Source organism: Cupressus sempervirens, chromosome 5, assembly GCF_028749045.1.
Source record: "Cupressus sempervirens isolate cs-2001-9-10 chromosome 5, ASM2874904v1, whole genome shotgun sequence".
Lineage (NCBI taxonomy): Eukaryota > Viridiplantae > Streptophyta > Pinopsida > Cupressales > Cupressaceae > Cupressus > Cupressus sempervirens.
This window is the reverse complement of record NC_143122.1, coordinates 582,101,333-582,123,184: the sequence shown is the minus strand read 5'-3', so window position 1 is coordinate 582,123,184 and position 21,852 is coordinate 582,101,333. Positions and strand designations below refer to the sequence as shown.

Below are 21,852 nucleotides of genomic sequence, written 5' to 3'. Positions count from 1 at the left end.
AAATCTCAGCATACTCTTTTTCCCAGTCAACACCCACATAATATATACTGCATTGGAATCCTGATCATCACCAACAATCCTTGGAAAAGATGTAGCTACAGGAGATCCATATGCACTTATGCCAACTGTATCAATAATAGGTGGATCCCCGTCAAAAGTTGTGGACATGGGAACATCACCAACTGACGCCATAGGAAACTAAACTGAATCTGCAGATGGTGAAAACTGAGTCCAACTCAACTCAGGTGAGTGATCAATATCAACCTCAAACAACAGATTGTCATAAGACAATGTTGCATCCATGTCAAACATAGGATTGTACACGAAGTGAACATTAACACTGTGTTGATCAATAATATAGCATGACTTTGTCACTACATCACTCACCTCATCATCAATACCAAGTGTACTATTATTAGAGCACACATCTACAACCACATGCATACTACTAAACTCCTCGCTAGATGGCTCAACCGACACAGAAGTGGTTGCTAATATGTTAGTATCCTCGCATGCTCCAACTCCATCTATCGCTGTATCGCCAACAAATACATGATCTTGGGAACTCATGTCAACCATTGCATCATCTCACTCAAGATGACACAAATTCTTCTCACATTCCTCCTCTACTGTGCCCAACTCATGTGGTGTCTCATACGAAATATTGCACATCTATAGCCGCAATTGTATCATCAAATTTCGCTCTTCGAAAAAGTGATATGACGCTCTACTCAAATCTCGAAATCGAAATCAGTTGGGTCATCCATTTGTGCTTTTGATTCAGCTCATTCAGGAGCACATCCAACTGCTTCACAATACCTTGCATCTTAGATTCTCCATCTCTGGGTGGATAAGTACACCCTATGTGGGTATAATGATTACCAAACCTTCTGTCAACGTCCATAGCTTTGAAAACCAAATCTCCAAAATAAAGCACTAATCAAATAAGCCAAATTCCTGCACATTTGCGGGAAACTACTTTGATACCACTCTAATAACCCTATCCTAGTTACAACTCCAATTTTCACAAGCTTGCCAACAAATCAAATATTTGGCATTTCAACAAACACTTGGCAGACCATAATGTTATCACTGCATATCAGACTTCAAGACTTTTGCATAGATGAATAGCAAACAACTGTTATATAATTATTCCTTATAAATATATCTGAATTGATGGAGTTCTTTAATGATACTAAATACTTAACACAATGGTTGTTCTATCAAACTGAACAACTCTAAATTTTATCTGCAAATAGGATTGACAAGTGTATGATAGCATTTTTCCATAAATTCAATACCATTTCAAGTAGTAAATTCGAAACTATTTAAGTGAATATGAATGTCTTTGCAAGAACAATTGGCTTGCATATACAACTATCGCCTAGTATGAATGGATGAGGTTGTCCAAGATGTAAGCCTGTAGGTTCGATTTGCAAGCCCTCCCCTCCAAACACAACCCACAATCTCTATCACCAGCCTAAATGCAAATGCAGATCCACAAAATGTAGCCACAGTCTCTAAAGACAAATCACGGGCCTGCAGACTCAATTTACTGCAATGTTGGAACCCCAAATCCTGATTGCATGCCCATAAACTCTTATTGCAGGCTTGCTACACTTGATTGCAAGCTGAATGTAATGACTGTAAACACGTAGATGGTGATCGCAAGTGCGATTATAGGCTCAAAATGCAGCCACTATTGATTTCGTAGTCCTCCCAAACGCACTATTAACTCTTAGTTCAAATTACAAGTGTCAATTGATCACAGTAGCAACAATTTCCTCTTGTCTTTCCTTTACCAATAATTACTTCCCAGGTACAGTGTGGAACAATAAAGAAGTGCTGAGCAAATTAATATACTTTAGCACTAATTTGCAGATCAATGTTCCAAGTAATTTCCAGACTTCAACCCTCAGTCAAATTTGAAAGAATAATAAATAAACAGAGCCTTCCAGCAACAGTAAGAATAGTAGGAAGACAAAATAAATTCTCAAAAATCCACAATACCTTAGTTGTGGAAGATAGATCAACTTCAAACCCTTATACTTCAGCAAGGGCACAGAAACCAATCTCAGGAAAAGTCACAAAGGCAACAAAAGAAAATAAATATTCAACTGTGTTTTTCCAATGAAATGAGCTCATATTTATAATCTCTTGTTGACAAAAGTTTCCCAAGAGAACTCAACTTCAGAAACTGTGAAAGTTTCCCAAAAGAACTCAGCTCTTGAAACTTTCCAACACAACTCTTTTAGTAAAATTTAATACTTGGCTTAGGCATATAATTAATTAAATAAATGGCCCCTTCCAATGATGACTCAACCCTCAACTTAAGTAAAGTTATAAAGTTAAATTATAACTTTATAATAAGCCATTAAATAATATTAATAATTTGGCCAATTAAAATATAATAACTCTCAAAATACTCATCATTTAAATATGTTGTCTAAAATATGAGCCACACCTATTATTTCTTCCTATGACCAAATGCACTTTCCGAAAATAAAAACACTCCGGCTCAATTAACAACCAACCTTTTTTTTTATTGGTAAAAGGCCAAAGCCCTCCATTATATTAAATAATAAAGTTACCAAATCAATCAACATCCGACCTGCCACAAATAGTAAGTAAACAAAACTAAGCCCAAACAAAGTCCAATATGAGCCAAACGAAGACCAACCTGTAATTTACTAAATTGTGGAGAAGACAAAACCCTCCCAAGCCAAGCCATTGCCTTAGAACACCTTCTATCCACAATAATTAGCCTACAAGGATAACAACAATGCTGGGAAAAATGGGGACAATACAAAAACCAAAAAGAACACTTGAACAGCATGGCATTCCTTCTTTAAATCAAGGTGGCATTCATTTGTTCATCCATTACTGTTGAAGCACTAAAGGAAAGTATAGTTGAACAGTGTTGGAGGGTTTTCCCACTTAGGTTTTGTTGGTATTTAAGTGTTTCCATACTAGAACAGGTTCCACAACATTTTTCATCAGTTCTCAATGCTCATCATTTATAAAAACTTTTCTCTAGGGGTGCCACCAGATTTGGAGAGCTCTTGCAGCTGTCTCAATATGGTTTGTAAACCCTAAGTTATCAAAGGCATGGTTTCAGACTTATGAAGGGCTTTGCAATGGCTTTTCAAAGTTTCAAACCCGGGCTTTGATGATTTTTGTTGCAGATACATTGTAAAACCAATGTTTTTAAAGCAGTATTATGGGGTGATTGCACTGATTTGGAGGAAACATTTACAGTATATTGCAGCTTTTTTAAATTGCAGGTTTTTGTGAAAGCTTCTGCATATTTGTTGCCTATTATAAGCAAGGTTCTTGCCAATATTGCTATACATTGTCTGAAAAGAACTTTCCATTCCTTTCAAACCCAAGAACAGCAATTCCAATTTACAAATGAAGCAGGGCAGAGAAGGGTTCATCCAAGGATGGAGCTTTAGGACAATGTCATAAAACCAAAATCTCTATCGATCAACAAATATCCTATTTTCCCAGACAACTTGCTAGGGCACTCGAATTTGCTCGAATTGGATCTCAATGATAGGATAAAAGAGGGTACTAAATCTACAAAGAGGCAAAGGAACAGTGATTTGAAACAACCAGCGTCATTTCCAGTCTCTATCTAGTGTCAAGAGCTTATTTTGTGCATAATTATGCACAATATCGGTACTCACCAAATTTCCTGACTGAAGCCACAAAATGATCATAAATGTTCCAAATCAAACTAGAAAAATCCAAGAAGGCTTTGCCAAATCCAAACACATTGCTCTGAGCCCTATTGCAGCCATTGCCAATTACAGAAGCCAGGGAAACAAAGATAAAAGCAACTAGAAAAAGTGCTAGAATTGATAGAATAATCTCCTTGACTAATATGTTTGTTCAACAAATAGAAATCAGATAGAATATTTTGGACAAAATTCCCCATTAAATTCAGATCAATCAAGAATGGGAACTACAGAAAATGCGCTTAAATAATACACAATTTTGTCTGACATGGAAAATGAGCATGGTACTTTTCAGTGATTTCCTGTTAAAGACTAACAAGCTTTTTAAGTCCAGAAGTAGAGATGAGCGTACCATTTGCTTCAGTTTCAAGAAGCTCAATGAATGAAATATTTGATTCAATATGAAAACTTAACAACCTTTTTAAAAAAAAAATCTTTTATGTTGAGGAATGAAGCTATTTCCACATTCCACATCTAGCAGAATCAAAATTCAGATTTCAGCTTCCATTTTCCCAAAAGTATAGCCTGCAATTCCCATAGGTATGTTTTTCCAACATGTGCCAAAAGCTAACTTATAAGGATTTAGTACTGAGTTGGCATAATGTACCCTTCCTCCTGACGAAGTTCTTCACAAATTTGCTCTAAACCTGGTAGTTGTTCATTTGGTACACCAACATCAGCATTTGACACACCCATGTTTATTCCTTCCTGTTGATGAAAATCATGACAACATGTCAGATGTTATATTCATACAATCACAGCATTCACTGAAGCTATAGAAGCAAATTCTATTTTCTTCTGAACAAAAGCATTTGATAGAAATATTCATATTCTTACTGGAGGCATCAATGTATCCAAAGTCTCAAACAAAGGATCAGCCTGCAGTTGTTTGATTGATAATTCCATCCTTGACCTTCGTCTGTATTCACAATATTATATGCAAACATAGGTGAGATGGTAAAACAAGTATGGAGAAAGAATTTCATTAATGTCCAAAATGACAAAGGTATCTCAGTGGGACATAAACTTACAATAAGTTACATCAAGTGATCAAGATTGCTAAAAAGAATCTTCAAGAAATAAAAATAAAGTTACTACTAAATCCAGGAAGAGATAGAATCGAGTATGAGGGGGGTCATACCTACAACAGTAAACCTTAGGCATGTCAGAATATACAGGACTTGTGGAATACAATTCAATCATGTGGATCAAACCCCTCATGTCAAAAGGAGGAGCTGATGGTGAACAAAGATATAGTTTGCATCAGATCATGTTATATATCCTCAACAACACTATAGAAGTATTGACATGATCGTGTACAAGATATAGAAATACACTTCTTTATTTTAATATTTACATCTTCCACAAGTTTCAAAACTACTTGCTACTAGAACAATGGCCTTCTTGGCACAGTGTTGATGACAGACAAACCCTTTTTAACTTTTCAAGGTTTCAAGATAATTCATTCAAATTACAAGAGTAGACATATATTGATGATAGTGAGCATATATAATTGAAGCATTCTAATGCTATTTCTCCCCAATTGATTAACCAGTGGCATTTCAATGACCCTGAAGTAATATAGCAACAGCAGTGGCTTAGCCCTGGTTTTAAACATTTCAAATTACATATAATTTCCATCAAAATCATTGCATGGAGCATGGTTAAAAATATCTGCAACATATGGCTAAGCTCACAATATATCACGAGTCATAAAGGAGGACAATAAAATCGCAATTAAAGTTGCCTGCACTCTATCCAATGTCATGCAGCGATATTTTGGTAAAAAACTCTCCAAAAGACATGATTAGGGCATAAAAATTGGCACCAAAAAGGCAAAACATAAAAACAAAAAATTTATAAAATAAAAAACGATTTTAGGTTTCTTCAAGTGCAATGGAGGAGGCGGGTTTTTAGCACTGCAAATATAACAACTTTGACTTCAACATCTGCATCCTCAAGTTTCGACTTTGACTACTTTTGCACCCTTACTTTGGCCATTGTATGTCTTTCAGAGTGTACAGCATATTGGTAGCACCTAGACTCTAGAAGGTCATTTCTATCAGATTTGGGGCAGACTTGTGTTGTTATCATGAGTTCAAGAGGGTCGAACAGTCCCCTATACTTGCTGCATTGACTGTTGATTTACTGTTCTGGACCTGCAACTATCAATCCCCCAATCTTAAGTTTCATATAAATTTAAATATAGAGTTATGAATGGTGAACCTATAGCTGGGTTTATAAATTTATATTTATTATTGTTAATTTATTCATAACAGTTTTTTTAAAATATTTTTAAAAATTATATATTTTCAAATGTTCAATAAAATTGTCAATTTTTTCACAATTTTTTGGTGCTTCCAAGTTTTCCAAACTTTTTGGGTTGGAACAGTTATTGCCGAGTCCAAATTTTTCAACAATGACATGGAATATTTTGAAGTTGAAGCACATGATGATTTTTACTTTTTCGTTCAAAAGAAGAAACATCACACTTGGTCAAGACGTGAAAATGACTTCAAAGGTCCATTTGAGAATGATGTGAAAGATCATTCAAACCTTCAATAAAAGTTCTCATCTGTATGTTAATGTTGCTTGCTAAAACACAGATGGGTGATTGTGTATTGCAAAGTTATCCTCCCACCGGTCAAATCATAATGCTTCCAAAGTTTTTGAATTGAGCCATAAAATAAGCTCTTATTTTACACAATGGACATATGGAACAATTATATTGATCCAATTGCCAACATTCAATAATGAAAAAATCACCGATGGATGAATGCAAGTGGTTGTTTAAGTAGTGGATCAGTCCTTTCATCAAATTACATAAAAGCCAATAAGGAGTTGGTTGGTGGAATCAGTTAGTTTGGAAAATTGAGAAGCATCTCAAATTACAGAATTATAAGAGACATGCACCCATTGGAAGTTTCTCATAGGCCAAGGAACTTTAAATCAATGATGAAGTTGGGACAAGAGTTTTTCAATGCCAACAAGGTATAGTGAATAGGTCATTTAGCTTGGTTGTCAAAGTGTTTTGAAATGCCAACAAGAATATGTTTATGTGTGTTTAATTGGTTCCTCCAAGAGCTGATAAGTCAAAAGACCGCCACCTTGTTACAAACCAAAATTTCTTCACCATGGAAGAGGTGCGTGTATAAGCCGAAGGCTATCGGCAATGAAAGCCTAGTCGACAAGTTAGTATAAGTTGAGAAATTACCGATTTGGTACGTCCAATGGAAAAAGAGTTTGATTTAATTCAAACGTTATCAACGATCAGCAATAAAGGTGCCATCATTAAGTTTGTGGGAAGTATAAACAATCAAATAAAAAAAGATAGTTATTATAACTAACTTAAAATCCTTGTAAAGATTGGCAATACACCTCAAATAAATGAAACTCATGGAAAGACACAGCTATAGAATACACAAAATAGTTTTGGTGAGAACTCTTTATAACCTTTCAAACAGATCTTTTACCATGACACATTGCAGATACACAAGCAAAAGTTGGAATCATCAGAAAGGCACTAGAGCTGTTTAACATTGCTGCCTGAAAGAAATGGTCTCACGACATGGCATGATTGCACAACATGCGAGAAATGGATCTATTGAAAATGTCTCCGAAAATTTTGAGCAAATGCAATTGACTAGAGAAAAGCTGATTCTTCATTCAAGGAATTAATCAAAATGATTGCAATACATGCACAAAATGGACATGAGGAAAGGCTTAAAAAAAATCTAAACAAAATTATTTTGCAGATGTAACGGTTGATGCATCAACCTTGGCCATCATCCTTGCTGCCAGAATGCAAACAGAAGCTTTGAACAGCCTACAGATGTGCATCGGAACATATTGGTATGAGAATTTGTGTCGGGTATTTAAGTTAGAAATGCTCTCGAAGACATGCATCCAGAATGTGGATTCATATATAATGGACCAAAAGTGTTCAACAATCTGCCTAAAAAAACGTCATCATTGGGACTGATGTGAAATGATTGCAAAATGTGCATAAAAATGGAGTTTGCAACGTGTATTCTAGAAGTGGTTTCGTAAACGAGAGCATACCAAGAGTCTTTTGCAGAAAGAAATTTATATGCTTGGAACACATTCCAGACATCTCATTGAACAATGATTGCATAGTATGGAGGATATGCTAATTCCTTTGATTATGTCACAACTCCTAACTGGAAGTCAGATGTTATGGTGCTTGGATAAATAGGCAGACGATTAATGATGAGATTGAACAAGGATGATGGAAAGAATGGATGTCTTATTTTTCAAGATTGCTCCAAATGTACTAAATATTGCCATGTTTGGTATGTGTCTTCCAAGTGCAGCAATCTTTCTTTATATTGTGGATGAGATATGGATAGAAGGGACATATCTATTCATTAATATTTAATTAATATAATATTTTTTTATTTAACTGCACATATACACATATATTTTTATATATCACATATATAGTATATAATATATATAACTTTAATTTAGTCTTATGAGTTTATCCAACTGAAGCTACCAAACATTAACACTCCCTCTTAGCTAGGGAGGATAAACACAAGACATACATTACACTATTGGTAATATTAGGAATGGCGAATTTTAAGGATATCTTTGATCAAAAGATATCCACCATTTTGAAATCAAATTTGATATTATGAGTATTGGCCTCCAAAATATTAACATATAATATTCACCAAATACTATAAGTAATGGTCTGCAGAATATCAACACATGATATTCACCATTTTGAAATCGCGTGAGTATTGGCCTCCAGAATATCTAGATATGATATTCACCAAATACTCTATGGCCTGCCAAATATCAACATATGATATTCACCATGTACTCAAATAAGGTTTGATATCACATCTGATATCATGAGTATTGGCCTCCAGAATATCAACATTTGATATTCGCCAAATATTCTTTGAGTAATGGCCTCTAGAATGTCAAGATGCAAGATGTTCACCAAGTACTATAAGTAATGGCCTCCTAAACATCAAGTTGCATGATATTCACCAAGTACTCGGTGTAATGGCCTCCAAAACATCAATTTGCATAACATTCACCATGCACTCAAAAATATTTATAAGGTATATGTACATGCATTCTCACAATGCCTACCATATAAACATCCACCATGCAAAGTATAATTAATCATGATCTGCATAGGCATTGTAAGATATCCATCCTAATAGAAAATAAAATTATTGTAAGATCATCACCTTTCAATAGCTTCTGCAAATACAAGTGATAATCATTTTGAAGTCGCCACTTCCTCATGATGTAGACAAGGGGTAGGCACATTAAAATCAGAGTCACACATATGGACTTTCTAACTCCCTCTCAATATCAAACATTTGAGCTCCTCATCCAAAGTTTCCATCAACAAAGTGTCAGACTCCCTCTGAATCTGATACCAATCAACCTTTTCTTGCAATAACATTCTCAGAGGAAAAAAATCAAGCAAATATCTCTTATAATATGCATAGAAATACAAATAAGATATTAACTACAAAAAAGTAGTTCTCAAGATATAATAATTAGAAAATACTTATCTCTTTAGTGAAGGTTAACTTTATCATTCGTAGGTGAAATCAATGCATTCGTACTCATTATGTAAGTGGATAAGGTCCTCTACTTGCCATGGAGGAACACACCACGATACCCAATAATGGATCACTTCTTTGATATCTTCTTTCTTTTAAATGTGGCATTTTGTCACATCTTTTTCCCTTTATTAATGGGTCTTCCCACGGTGGCAGAACTATAATCTCCCCCCTTGTTATATTACTATGAAAGATTGTGTCTCTCCAAAAATGGTGTTAATTAATATCTTGTGTGTTATCAAATTGTGGCTTGCAGTGTATTTGACGCCAATAGGATTTATAGACCCACGTATTTAACAAAGGCTGATGGTCATTGAGTAACATGGCATTTTTTGATTTCTCCTAAATGCTCTGACAAATTTGTATTAACTTTCAGGTGCCTATCCATACGTTACATCCCTATTTCCATTTTATGTTAGGCTCAGCATGCAGTGGAACCACCTTTATCAATTCACTCATCACTCATCTCTACAAGAACTTATAGTACCTTCCTGTTATTATTCACTATGTCTTCTTCATCTGTTTTCTCTAATTGTTCGCATGATGTTGTGCAATGCTCTCTTTATATCCTATGATTTTGTATCTTTGATGTGATAAGCAACGCCTTTGAAGCTCTTTTGTCAGAATCAAAATCTTAATCATTTCCTATTGATCTTCCTTGAGATAATTATTTTACTTGCTGACTATTATTGATCTTTCAAATATTTGTAGGAATGATTATTTGTCCCCAATTTCTATTTATCTTTGTCATTGATTTTGTCTTCTCCATTCTCGATGTTATGCTAATTCTTGTCCTATCCACTGTCACTTGCAATGTTATTACAGTTACGAGCACCAACTATTCTATAAATCCTAGCCACTCAATTAATTTTAATCTTCCCTTATCCCTTATTCTGATTCGATATCAAGTATTTTTGTTTGCGTCTACTATTCTATCATTGCTTATTTGCAAACTGCATAGGATTCACTTTTGGGCATTATATCATATACTTCTTTTAGTATGCACAGGGACATCCTTTTTCCATCTTTTTTTCATTCATAGATTTGATATTACTACCTATAGATGCCAAAGACCCCATTGATTCTTTCAATCTAAATGCGAATTATCTCTACATTTGTCAAGGCTTGTCATTATCACTAGCAGAGGTCTAATTGTATGTTCTCCATATGGTGCAATTGGACTTGCCAGCAATGATGTGGACTACCAAACTCTGTTTGCTCTTTTCCACTTATTACTTTTGCATATGCCTATAATCTCGGGCTCTTTTCAATATTGTTGGACTATCAAGATCCTTGAATTTTACAATTCCATTTATTACAATTATCCAGATGTGTAGTAATAACCAACCCGACCTTGAATCTTCAGATATATCCTTCCTTTTTTACTTTCAATCGTTGTTTTTCTTTATTTCCTAGCATTCACAGTTTGGCTCTGATACCATGTTATTTTTCAGGATCGCTGCAATGTACTAAGCACTACCATGTTTGGTATGTGTCTTCCAACTACAACAGTCTCTCTTTATATTGTGGATGAGATATGGAAAGAAATGTTCCTTTATGGGACATGTCTATTCATTAATATGTAATTAATATAATAGTTTATTATTTAACTACACATGCACATATATTTATATATATCAAATATATAATACATAATATATATAACTTCAGTTTAGTCTTATGACTTTGTCCAACTGAAGCTACCAAATATTAACAGGATGACTGATAGCAAAGTAATTAATAAAAAAATCTCACCTACACAGAGTTTAAACGAGTCCACAAAAGAAGAATGTTGAAAATCTCGAAGTGGTCGAATGATGATGGTTGCCTACGACTACGAAATAAATACTTTGAATACTTTGAAAAATAAGTGTTATCTTGATCAACTACATCAAGCTAAAACATGGCAGAATTCTACATTCCAATCATCATGGGACAATATTTATCAATGATGTCATCACTTTATGTAGCATTTTGGGTTTTTTTTTTTTAATTTAAAAGGTACAGGATTGTAACTAGAATTTCGTTAAACAGTTATACCAGATTCTCTACTATATTCAGAACAGCATTTTGAGCAACTAAGATAATGCATAAGAAATTTCTATACTAGAAACGGATAATGTGAGGCCTCGCCCCGACCCATCGTAGCATAGTGATACATTACCCTTATTTTGTTATTCACGACTCGAGATGTCGAGACAGTATCTGATGCTTAGAACATATTTTATTATTTCATGTTGTGTGATGTCATTTGCAGATATATTTGATGATTGTCATTTAATGTTCATGTATATGTATGTTGACGAAATCAGTAAATGTAGGATTAAGATTTGATTTAAGATATTTCAAATGGTTAAGAATTATGTAGGATGAAGAAACTCTTATTGATGTATGTTTTAATTTATGTGAATTCTGAATATGTATACATTGATGTACATGTGATTTTACGGGACTACTGATGTGTGCAATGAGTGTGCAGATATTTAGCCGAGAAACCCTACGGAGGAACAGAACTGATCTCCATGTGCTAAATTTTGAAAACCTTGTTGTTTGTAATTCGCGTAATTTTATTGTGTGATGTATGTATGCATCGTCCTTGTTCAGTGAGTGTTAATGTTCGTAATTATGTTCTTTCAGTGTCGCTTGACACTCGTAAAATGTTTATGTGCTTCAGTGTGCTGTTTAGGGTTAATTGTTTAACCTTTGGACCAAGTTGGTTTAAGTTAGTGTCAGTTTTCCTTTTTGGGTTCTTAATTGAGGTTAGTCATTCCTCAATTCGGATTAGTGCGTAGATTTCAAGTTAGAGTGGTTAGATGGACCTATTTTTATTCCTAGAGTTTATTTGACTCTAACCTCTTTCCTAAAGCTTTAAAACATGTTATTATTCCATCTAAAGGGTATGGGTATGGGTTAGGGGTCTTTTCCAACCCCTAAGCCCCTTTTTTTGACTTTTGAGGTCACTCAAAAGTCCCCTTTTTGCCTTTGTGCGAAAATTACAAGTGGTTGTCATGAGTTGTCTTACCCCACCTCCTTTTAGGGTTTAACCATGGTGTAGGTTGAGTTAGGAGTTTCTAGTGTGGCTAGTGGGTGGAGATAGTTATTGCTCCTTTTTGGGTGGTTGAGTTGGAGGCTTATTTAGAGGCCTTCCTTGGACTAGTTGTGTTGTTACCCAATCTCTACATTTAGAGAGGAATGCTTGAAGGTTGAAGGAAGGAAAGGGATACTCTACTCAAACTTGTTCATTGCCATTACCTCTTTGTGAAGGTAGGAAATTTCTCATCTCCCCTATTCAGTTTTTATGTTTTGTTTCATGTTCATGTTACCTTGTTGTTGTTTCACTGTTTATATGGATGTGGGTATGTTGGGAAGATTTGATAACCATGTTATTTTGGTTGTTTTTCCTTTCTTATTTATGTTTGAGATTTTGAGTTTTCCTTGCATGGGTGTTTTGGTATTACTCACCCTTGGGGAGGGCAAAAGTGACCAATTTTGGGAAAGGTCTATTTAGTTGGACTCCAACCAGTGTAGAGTCTGTTCTCAAAATGAGAAGAGGGATAAAGGGTAGGGTGTTATGGGCCCCTACCTGTCAGCACAAACCTGGTATGAGTATGGCATGTTTAAATGGAAGAATAGAAGTTCTTGGTTATCAGCCCCGATTGGGCATCTGAATTGGTGTTGTGCTTGACTTCTCCTGTTGGAAGAATCCACCTTTCCCTAGTCTTGATTCATTGTGAATCCTATTGTGTAAACCATGTATGATTATGCATGTTTGATTTTCTTTTGGTTCTGCTTGGTTGTCACCCAATCAGTTATTGGTTTCCTCCATGGTTCTTGAAAAGAGATTCAGAAAACATTACAAATTCCTTGATTTTGATCATGAGGAAAAATTTGATGTAACTGTTGAAATTTGGGATTGAGATCCTATTGTAAATTGTATTTTAAACCTTATTGTAAATGGCAACGAAGCCGGGTTTTCTTCCTGGTTCTTTCCCGGCTGAGCCCTTGAATCAGGTTGATAATAACATAAGTCTATTGAGATAAATCTTAATTATAATAACCATCCTCTTGTTTATAATCTTAAGACGTAATATAGAGAAACTGACTTAAACTGTAATCACAATCATTTTCAAACTTAGAGTAATTTTATCGTTATTAAAAAAAAAATTGTTGTGTTCTTGCCCTCATAGTTTGGGCACGACATTTTGGTATCAGAGCCCGTGTTTCAACGCTAGGAACCTTAAACCATTGTGCTTTCTTAACTTAACTCAAACTTTTAATTGTGTAGATGCCGTTTGTTACTCGTAACCGGCGAGGTAGAGGTCGTAAGACTGGGGGTGGTAGAGCGGGACAGGAGGATGGACCACCACCACCTCCACCACCACCTCCACCTCCACCTCCACCACCACCGAACCCAAACCAGGACATTATAGATGCACTTCAGACCTTGATCGGTGCAATTCAGCAAAGAGTGGTACCTATAGTTCAGCCAGTTCGGCAGATTCCAGTAGTGGAAGCAGAGGGACCCGGAGGAGGCGGGCCCGGAGTCAGAGAGAGGACTAGGAGTCCCCCACCGACACAGATAGAGGGTCAGGGTGATCACGAGGAAGAGTCCATACACCAGAGAGGACCCCCTTTTGACAGACCTCCTAGACATGTAGGGGATGACATCAGGGAATTGATTCGACTTGGACCACCATTGTTCACCAGTACCACTGAGGGTTCAGTAGCAGAGGCATGGTTGCAGAGCTTACAGCGGTGCTTTGGGTTACGCCCTTATGGGAGTAATCTAAAAGCACGCCTAGCAGTTCATCAGTTGAGAGGGGATGCCTCCAACTGGTGGCATCAGGAGGAGATCATTGGTGGAGTGAGGATGGACACCCTCACATGGGAATCTTTCCTAGAAAGATTTCGAGAGAGGTACTTGTCAGAGCATTTCCAGCAGAAACAGATAGAGGAGTTCCATTCTCTTTACCAGAGAGGCCTTACAGTGGCTCAGTACGAGAGTAGGTTTCTCGAGCTCCTTCCCTATGTGGAATACATGAAGGACGAGAAACTATGGGTGCATCGCTTTATCATGGGTCTGAATTTCTCTCTTCAGGGCCCAGTTAGGATGACCTTCCCTACCACCTTCAGACAGGCAGTGGAGATAGCACTAGTTGCTGAGGATACTCGAGGTAGGCAGGAGTCACGGGATCGGCCTCAGAACCGAAACTCCTTCCAGCAGAAACCCCCTTGGAAGGGGAATCAGAACTATACAGCAAGGTCCTCTAGGGGCCAACAGTCTCAGCAGCCAAAACCCCAGCAGCAGCAACAGCAGAAACCTTCTCATGGTTATCAGGGCTCTAAGCCCAAGCAGTGGCAGTCACAGGGTCCTAGGCAGGAGCAGAAAGTACAGGCCCCACAGTCTCAGTCAATGAAGACTCAACAGTCTTCTAGGGGAGGATTCAGCGGATCTAGCAGATCAGGAGGCCCACAGCAGTCTGGGTCACAAGGTGCATGATCTTATTCTCGCGGACCATGCTACACTTGTGGTGGCATGGGTCATATAGCTAGGGAGTGTCCGCAGGGACAGGCATCCAGTGGTCAGAGCAGGGTTTTTTCAGAGCCGACAGTTGGTGACATGGGTAGATCCCATAGAGTTTTTGCAGCGGTTGACAACCGCCAGGCTGAGCATCAGGCCACAGTTATCGAGGCTACAGGTATTATACAGGGCCATATGGTTGCAGTTTTATTTGATTCCGGGGCTACTGACTCTTTTATATCTCCATTTGTGGTGGAGCGTTGCGGGCTAGTGGCAGTTAGACAGGATGTTAGTTGGGAGGTAGAGTTAGCCTCAGGAGCCAGAGTGTCAGTTAGTTCCTTGGTGCGGAGTTGTCAGATGCAGATTGGAGACATGTCCACTAGGACTGATCTACGCATTACCCCTCTAGGTTCTTATGATGTTGTTCTTGGCATGGATTGGCTTTATGCCCACAACGCCAAGATGGATTGTCAACAGAAGAGGGTGGAATGTGTGGATGACGATGGTATCTCTAGGGAGATCTTCGGAGTGAAGAGGCCAGTGTCCCTTCGTATGATTTCCGCTATGCAGCTTAGACGGTGCATGCGAAAGGGTTGTCAGTTGTTTGCTATCACTATTAGTGACCGAGAGGAAGATTCAGAAAGGGAGCCATCCCTTGATGATTTTCCAATCCTTCAGGAGTTTGCAGATGTGTTTCCTTCGGAGCTTCCTGGTATGCCGCCACCTCGAGCAGTGGATTTTCATATAGACCTAGTGCCAGGAGCCGAGCCAGTTTCGAGAGCACCATACAGGATGACTACTCATGAGCTTAGTGAGCTAAAGGCTCAGTTGGAGGAACTCTTGGAGAAGGGGCATATTCGACCTAGTGTATCACCTTGGGGTGCACCGGTGATCTTCGTCAAGAAGAAGGATGGATCACTAAGGTTGTGTATTGATTATCGGCAATTGAACAAAGTAACCATCAAGAACCGATACCCTCTTCCCAAAATCGATGATCTCTTTGACCAGTTACAGGGTGCCCGTGTATTTTCAAAGATTGACCTAAAGTCGGGTTACCATCAGTTGAGGATTGTAGATAGTGATATCCCCAAGACAGCTTTTCGTACTAGGTATGGCCACTACGAGTTCACCGTGGTACCTTTCGGCCTTACGAATGCTCCAGCTGTATTCATGAGCCTCATGAATGGAGTATTTCGTACCTTTTTGGATAAGTTTGTGGTTGTGTTTCTTGATGACATTCTAATTTATTCTCATGATGAGAGAGAGCATGAAGAGCACCTGAGACAGGTATTGCAGAGGCTAAGAGAGAATCAGTTGTTTGGCAGCTTGTCGAAGTGTGCATTCTTCAGACCCGAGATACATTATTTGGGTCATGTCATATCAGGTGATGGTGTCTCAGTAGACCCATCAAAGATCAGGGCTATCATGGATTGGCCAGCACCCACCAGTGTTACCGAAGTGAGGAGCTTTATGGGGCTAGCAGGTTATTACCGACACTTCATTTCAGGATTCTCTAGATTGGCACACCCCATCACTTCTCTTCAGAGAAAGGGGAAGAAGTACGAGTGGACAGAGAAGTGTGGTAGAGCCTTTGAAGAGCTCAAGAGAGCCCTCACGAGTGCACCAATTCTTGCAGTACCAGATCCTGTTGCAGATTTTGTGGTGTGCACCGATGCATCTTTAGATGGTTTAGGAGCAGTCCTTATGCAGGAAGGACGACCTATTTCCTTTGAGTCTAGGAAGTTGAAGACTCATGAACTCAATTATCCTACTCATGACCTAGAACTAGCGGCAGTGGTTCATGCCTTGGTGAGATGGCGACATTTCCTTCTAGGTCATAGATTCGAGCTTCATTCCGATCACCAGAGCTTGCAGTACATATTTTCTCAGCCGAACCTTAATGCTAGGCAAAGAAGGTGGATGGAGTTCCTGTGTGAGTATGATTTTGATGTTCATTACATCAAGGGAAAGGAGAATGTGGTTGCAGATGCCTTAAGCAGAAGGCGCCATGAACTTTCAGCTGTGACTACTTGCACTGACTTGAGAGAGCGGGTTTTGCAGCACTTGCCAGCTGATGAGCTTTATGCAGAAGTAAGTCAGTTAGTACATTCTCAGAGACCCTTGGAAGGGAAGTTTGCAGAGTATTCTTTGGAGTCTGATGGACTTTTGCGGCATAGGGGACGTATGTATGTACCTTCCATTGGGAGTTTGCGCGAGCTCATTGTACTTGAGGCTCACAGAGCACCTTATGCAGCGCACCCCGGTGTTAAGAAGTTACATGCAGATTTGAGGCAGTTGTATCATTGGCCAAGCATGAGAGTGCAAATTGCTAGCATAGTTGCGAGATGCCTCGAGTGTCAGAGGGTGAAGGCGGAGCACCGTCATCCTGGCGGGCTTCTCCAACCACATGAGATTGCAGTGTGGAAATGGGACACTATATCTATGGATTTTATTGTTGGTCTTCCTATGTCATCTCGTCGCCATGATGCCATTTTGGTGATAGTCGACACATTGACCAAGGTTGCCCATTTCTCACCCGTGCGTACTACATTTACAACACGAGACATAGCTCAGGTGTTCTTGCGGGACATTGTTAGACTTCATGGTGTTCCCCGTAAGATCATATCTGACAGAGACTCTTTGTTCACTTCTTCGTTTTGGAGAGAGTTGCAGTCGGCTTTGGGCACTAGGCTCAATTTTAGTACAGCGTACCATCCTCAGACCGATGGCCAGACCGAGCGAGTGAATCAGGTTTTGGAGGACATGCTACGTATGTACGTGATGGATCATCAGGTCAAATGGGAGGAATACCTACATCTTGTCGAGTTTTCCTACAACAATGGGCATCATTCTTCCATAGGTATGCCGCCCTATGAGGCTTTGTATGGGAGACCGTGCAGGACACCCTTAAGTTGGGACAGGATTGAGAATCGAGTATCTATTGGGCCCCAGTTAGTGAAGGAGATGGAGCAGCAGGTGACCCTGATTAGACAGCGCCTGAGAGAGGCACAGGATAGGTAGAAGAAGTATGCAGATGCGAAGAGGACAGATCGAGAGTATCAGGTTGGTGATAGAGTGTTCTTGAGGGTACGACCACACAAGAGTCCGATTCGATTCGGAAAGGGCTCTAAGTTGGCACCCCGGTTTGTTGGGCCGTTCGAGATCCTTGAGAGGATAGGACCTGTTGCATACCGTTTAGCTTTGCCACCTAGCCTGTCATGCATCCACGATGTATTTCATATTTCAGTACTTAGAGGATACATTTATGATGAGTCTCATATTATAGATTGGGATGCTTTACAGGGTGGAGTCAGACGGACAGCTGACACTGGAGCCTATCCGCATTATTGCCCGATGGACCCTAGCACTTCGAGGCCGAGAGCTGGGCCAGGTTAGGGTCCAATGGGATTGTTACGATGAGGTCACGGCTTCATGGGAGGATGCAGCGCAAATGCGATCTCAGTACCCGTACCTTTTTGATGAACTCCAGGAGGAAGTTCATGCCTAGTGGGGGAGGATGTGAGGCCTCGCCCCGACCCATCGTAGCATAGTGATACATTACCCTTATTTTGTTATTCACGACTCGAGATGTCGAGACAGTATCTGATGCTTAGAACATATTTTATTATTTCATGTTGTGTGATGTCATTTGCAGATATATTTGATGATTGTCATTTAATGTTCATGTATGTGTATGTTGACGAAATCAGTAAATGTAGGATTAAGATTTGATTTAAGATATTTCAAATGGTTAAGAATTATGTAGGATGAAGAAACTCTTATTGATGTATGTTTTAATTCATGTGAATTCTGAATACGTATACATTGATGTACATGTGATTTTACGGGACTACTGATGTGTGCAATGAGTGTGCAGATATTTAGCTGAGAAACCCTACGGAGGAACAGAACTGATCTCCATGTGCTAAATTTTGAAAACCTTGTTGTTCGTAATTCGCGTAATTTTATTGTGTGATGTATGTATGCATCGTCCTTGTTCAGTGAGTGTTAATGTTCGTAATTATGTTCTTTCAGTGTCACTTGACACTCGTAAAATGTTTATGTGCTTCAGTGTGCTGTTTAGGGTTAATTGTTTAACCTTTGGACCAAGTTGGTTTAAGTTAGTGTCAGTTTTCCTTTTTGGGTTCTTAATCGAGGTTAGTCATTCCTCAATTCGGATTAGTGCGTAGATTTCAAGTTAGAGTGGTTAGATGGACCTATTTTTATTCCTAGAGTTTATTTGACTCTAACCTCTTTCCTAAAGCTTTAAAACATGTTATTATTCCATCTAAAGGGTATGGGTATGGGTTAGGGGTCTTTTCCAACCCCTAAGCCCCTTTTTTTGACTTTTGAGGTCACTCAAAAGTCCCCTTTTTGCCTTTGTGCGAAAAATGCAAGTGGTTGTCATGAGTTGTCTTACCCAACCTCCTTTTAGGGTTTAACCATGGTGTAGGTTGAGTTAGGAGTTTCTAGTGTGGCTAGTGGGTGGAGATAGTTATTGCTCCTTTTTGGGTGGTTGAGTTGGAGGCTTATTTAGAGGCCTTCCTTGGACTAGTTGTGTTGTTACCCAATCTCTACATTTAGAGAGGAATGCTTGAAGGTTGAAGGAAGGAAAGGGATACTCTACTCAAACTTGTTCATTGCCATTACCTCTTTGTGAAGGTAGGAAATTTCTCATCTCCCCTATTCAGTTTTTATGTTTTGTTTCATGTTCATGTTACCTTGTTGTTGTTTCACTGTTTATATGGATGTGGGTATGTTGGGAAGATTTGATAACCATGTTATTTTGGTTGTTTTTCCTTTCTTGTTTATGTTTGAGATTTTGAGTTTTCCTTGCATGGGTGTTTTGGTATTACTCACCCTTGGGGAGGGCAGAAGTGACCAATTTTGGGAAAGGTCTGTTTAGTTGGACTCCAACCAGTGTAGAGTCTCTTCTCAGAATGAGAAGAGGGATAAAGGGTAGGGTGTTATGGGCCCCTACCTGTCAGCACAAACCTGGTATGAGTATGGCATGTTTAAATGGAAGAACGGAAGTTCTTGGTTATCAGCCCCAATTGGGCATCTGAATTGGTGTTGTGCTTGACTTCTCCTGTTGGAAGAATCCACCTTTCCCTAGTCTTGATTCATTGTGAATCCTATTGTGTAAACCATGTATGATTATGCATGTTTGATTTTCTTTTGGTTCTGCTTGGTTGTCACCCGATCAGTTATTGGTTTCCTCCATGGTTCTTGAAAAGAGATTCAGAAAACATTACAAATTCTTTGATTTTGATCATGAGGAAAAATTTGATGTAATTGTTGAAATTTGGGATTGAGATCCTATTGTAAATTGTATTTTAAACCTTATTGTAAATGGCAACGAAGCCGGGTTTTCTTCCTGGTTCTTTCCCGGCTGAGCCCTTGAATCAGGTTGATAATAAAATAAGTGATTGAGTAAATTTTGCTTCTCTTAAAATTTTCGTATTCTGTGTTGTCATATGAATGTGTATCAAAGATAAGATGGAACAATGATATCCAATTATGCAAGATTCAAATTATAAATGTACGGTATTTCCTTGAGTTTGGTATGATTTAGTTTATGTAAGGTTGTGTTGAAAGTGAATTTGCAAGAACATGAAGGAAAGAATTATGTCAAGATATCCAACTTAAATCTGAAAACACAATAGAGGAAAGAACGTGGTGTGTTTTGATACTCCCATCAAAAATGAATAGAGCATTATCATTTTGATCTCTGTATTGTTTCAATTGCCTTAAGACTAGTTTCGTCACTATGTTATTTCAATTTTGCTCCATTAGTTATAATAGATAGTTAAACGAATATGTAGATGATTATTTCATGTAATGTAGGTATCATTGAAATACATAGCATCTGAGGTTCATGAAAGTTATTAAGCAGGAATTCATAAGAAATTTACGTAGATTTTGATGATCTTGCAATAGTTGATTTGTTGAGCATAATGCATAAAAAGGTGGTAGATTAATATCATTATGAATTAAAACACCAATTCTATAAGACTATATAGTAAGACCTTAACCATCAAATAAGTTTTCAAAAATACATATAAAAGGGGCCTGTAGAAGCACATTTTCATTCTTGAAATTGTATGAAAAACTCAAAATTTGGTTGATGCTATTACAGACTATTAAAATATTCACATCACAATAAAATAAAATAAAATCTAAAACCAAATTCTATTCATTATGACAAAAATAATATAGTTTTAGTAGACATCCTTAATATCCTAACTCTCACCTATTAAACTTTATCAATGAATATTTGGGGCAAGTCAAACTGTCATCCCACATGATGACGTCACCATGTCCCATCACTATCTTCCTCCAAATTGGGCGCTCAGATTGGAGGGAAGGCATTAAAGTTATGTGTTTAAAATAACAAATTTGCAAGTGATTTGACCTTGTTTCCTTCCACTTGCTACCCTCTTGGATCGCATGTTTATTGGGGGAAGGGGGGGGGTCTGACACGCCTCCCTTGGGCAGAGCGCTGTCCCAAGGACAGCGCTTGGGAAGCGCTCCTTGGGAAGCGCTTGCCCAAGTGGGGCATGGGGTTAGGATGGGCTTAGGGGGGGATGGTAGGGTTAGTGTAGGGTGTTAGATAGGTTTGTTAGTAATAGGTTAGTATTATGTGGTAGATTTAGATTAGTTAGGTTAGTTAAGTAAATTTGGTTAGTGTTCTATATGTTTATATATAGATATTTAAATGTAATTTTTGTTTAGTTTGGTAAACGTCTTCTTTAAAATTAAAGTTAGTTTAGCATCAAAATTATATTAAATGTAATATAGTTTAGATTTTTAATTCAGTTAGTATTTCTTTTAAATAAATTTATCTTTTAATATAGTTTGGTTGCGATCATAGTTTTTATTAGCATAAATCAAATTGGTACCTGAATGGTGATTTTATTTGAATTACAAGGTTAAGTTAGATTTTGTTATAAGCATCATGATAAATTAATACTAAATT

At 38.0% G+C, this 21,852-nt stretch overlaps 1 protein-coding gene across 3 annotated transcripts in view; it reads right to left on the bottom strand.

The window, feature by feature from the left end:
- Positions 1–21,852, bottom strand: part of LOC149557274 (Nucleic acid-binding proteins superfamily) — a 208,591-nt gene that overhangs the window by 59,698 nt on the left and 127,041 nt on the right. For all 3 annotated transcript variants that reach the window (XM_089831975.1, XM_089831977.1, XM_089831976.1), the window contains 2 exons: positions 4,578–4,659; positions 4,348–4,448 (listed from right to left, as the gene is read on the bottom strand). In XM_089831975.1, coding sequence (XP_089688101.1) covers positions 4,348–4,448; positions 4,578–4,659 — 183 coding nt within the window. The remainder of the gene's footprint in view (positions 1–4,347; positions 4,449–4,577; positions 4,660–21,852) is intronic.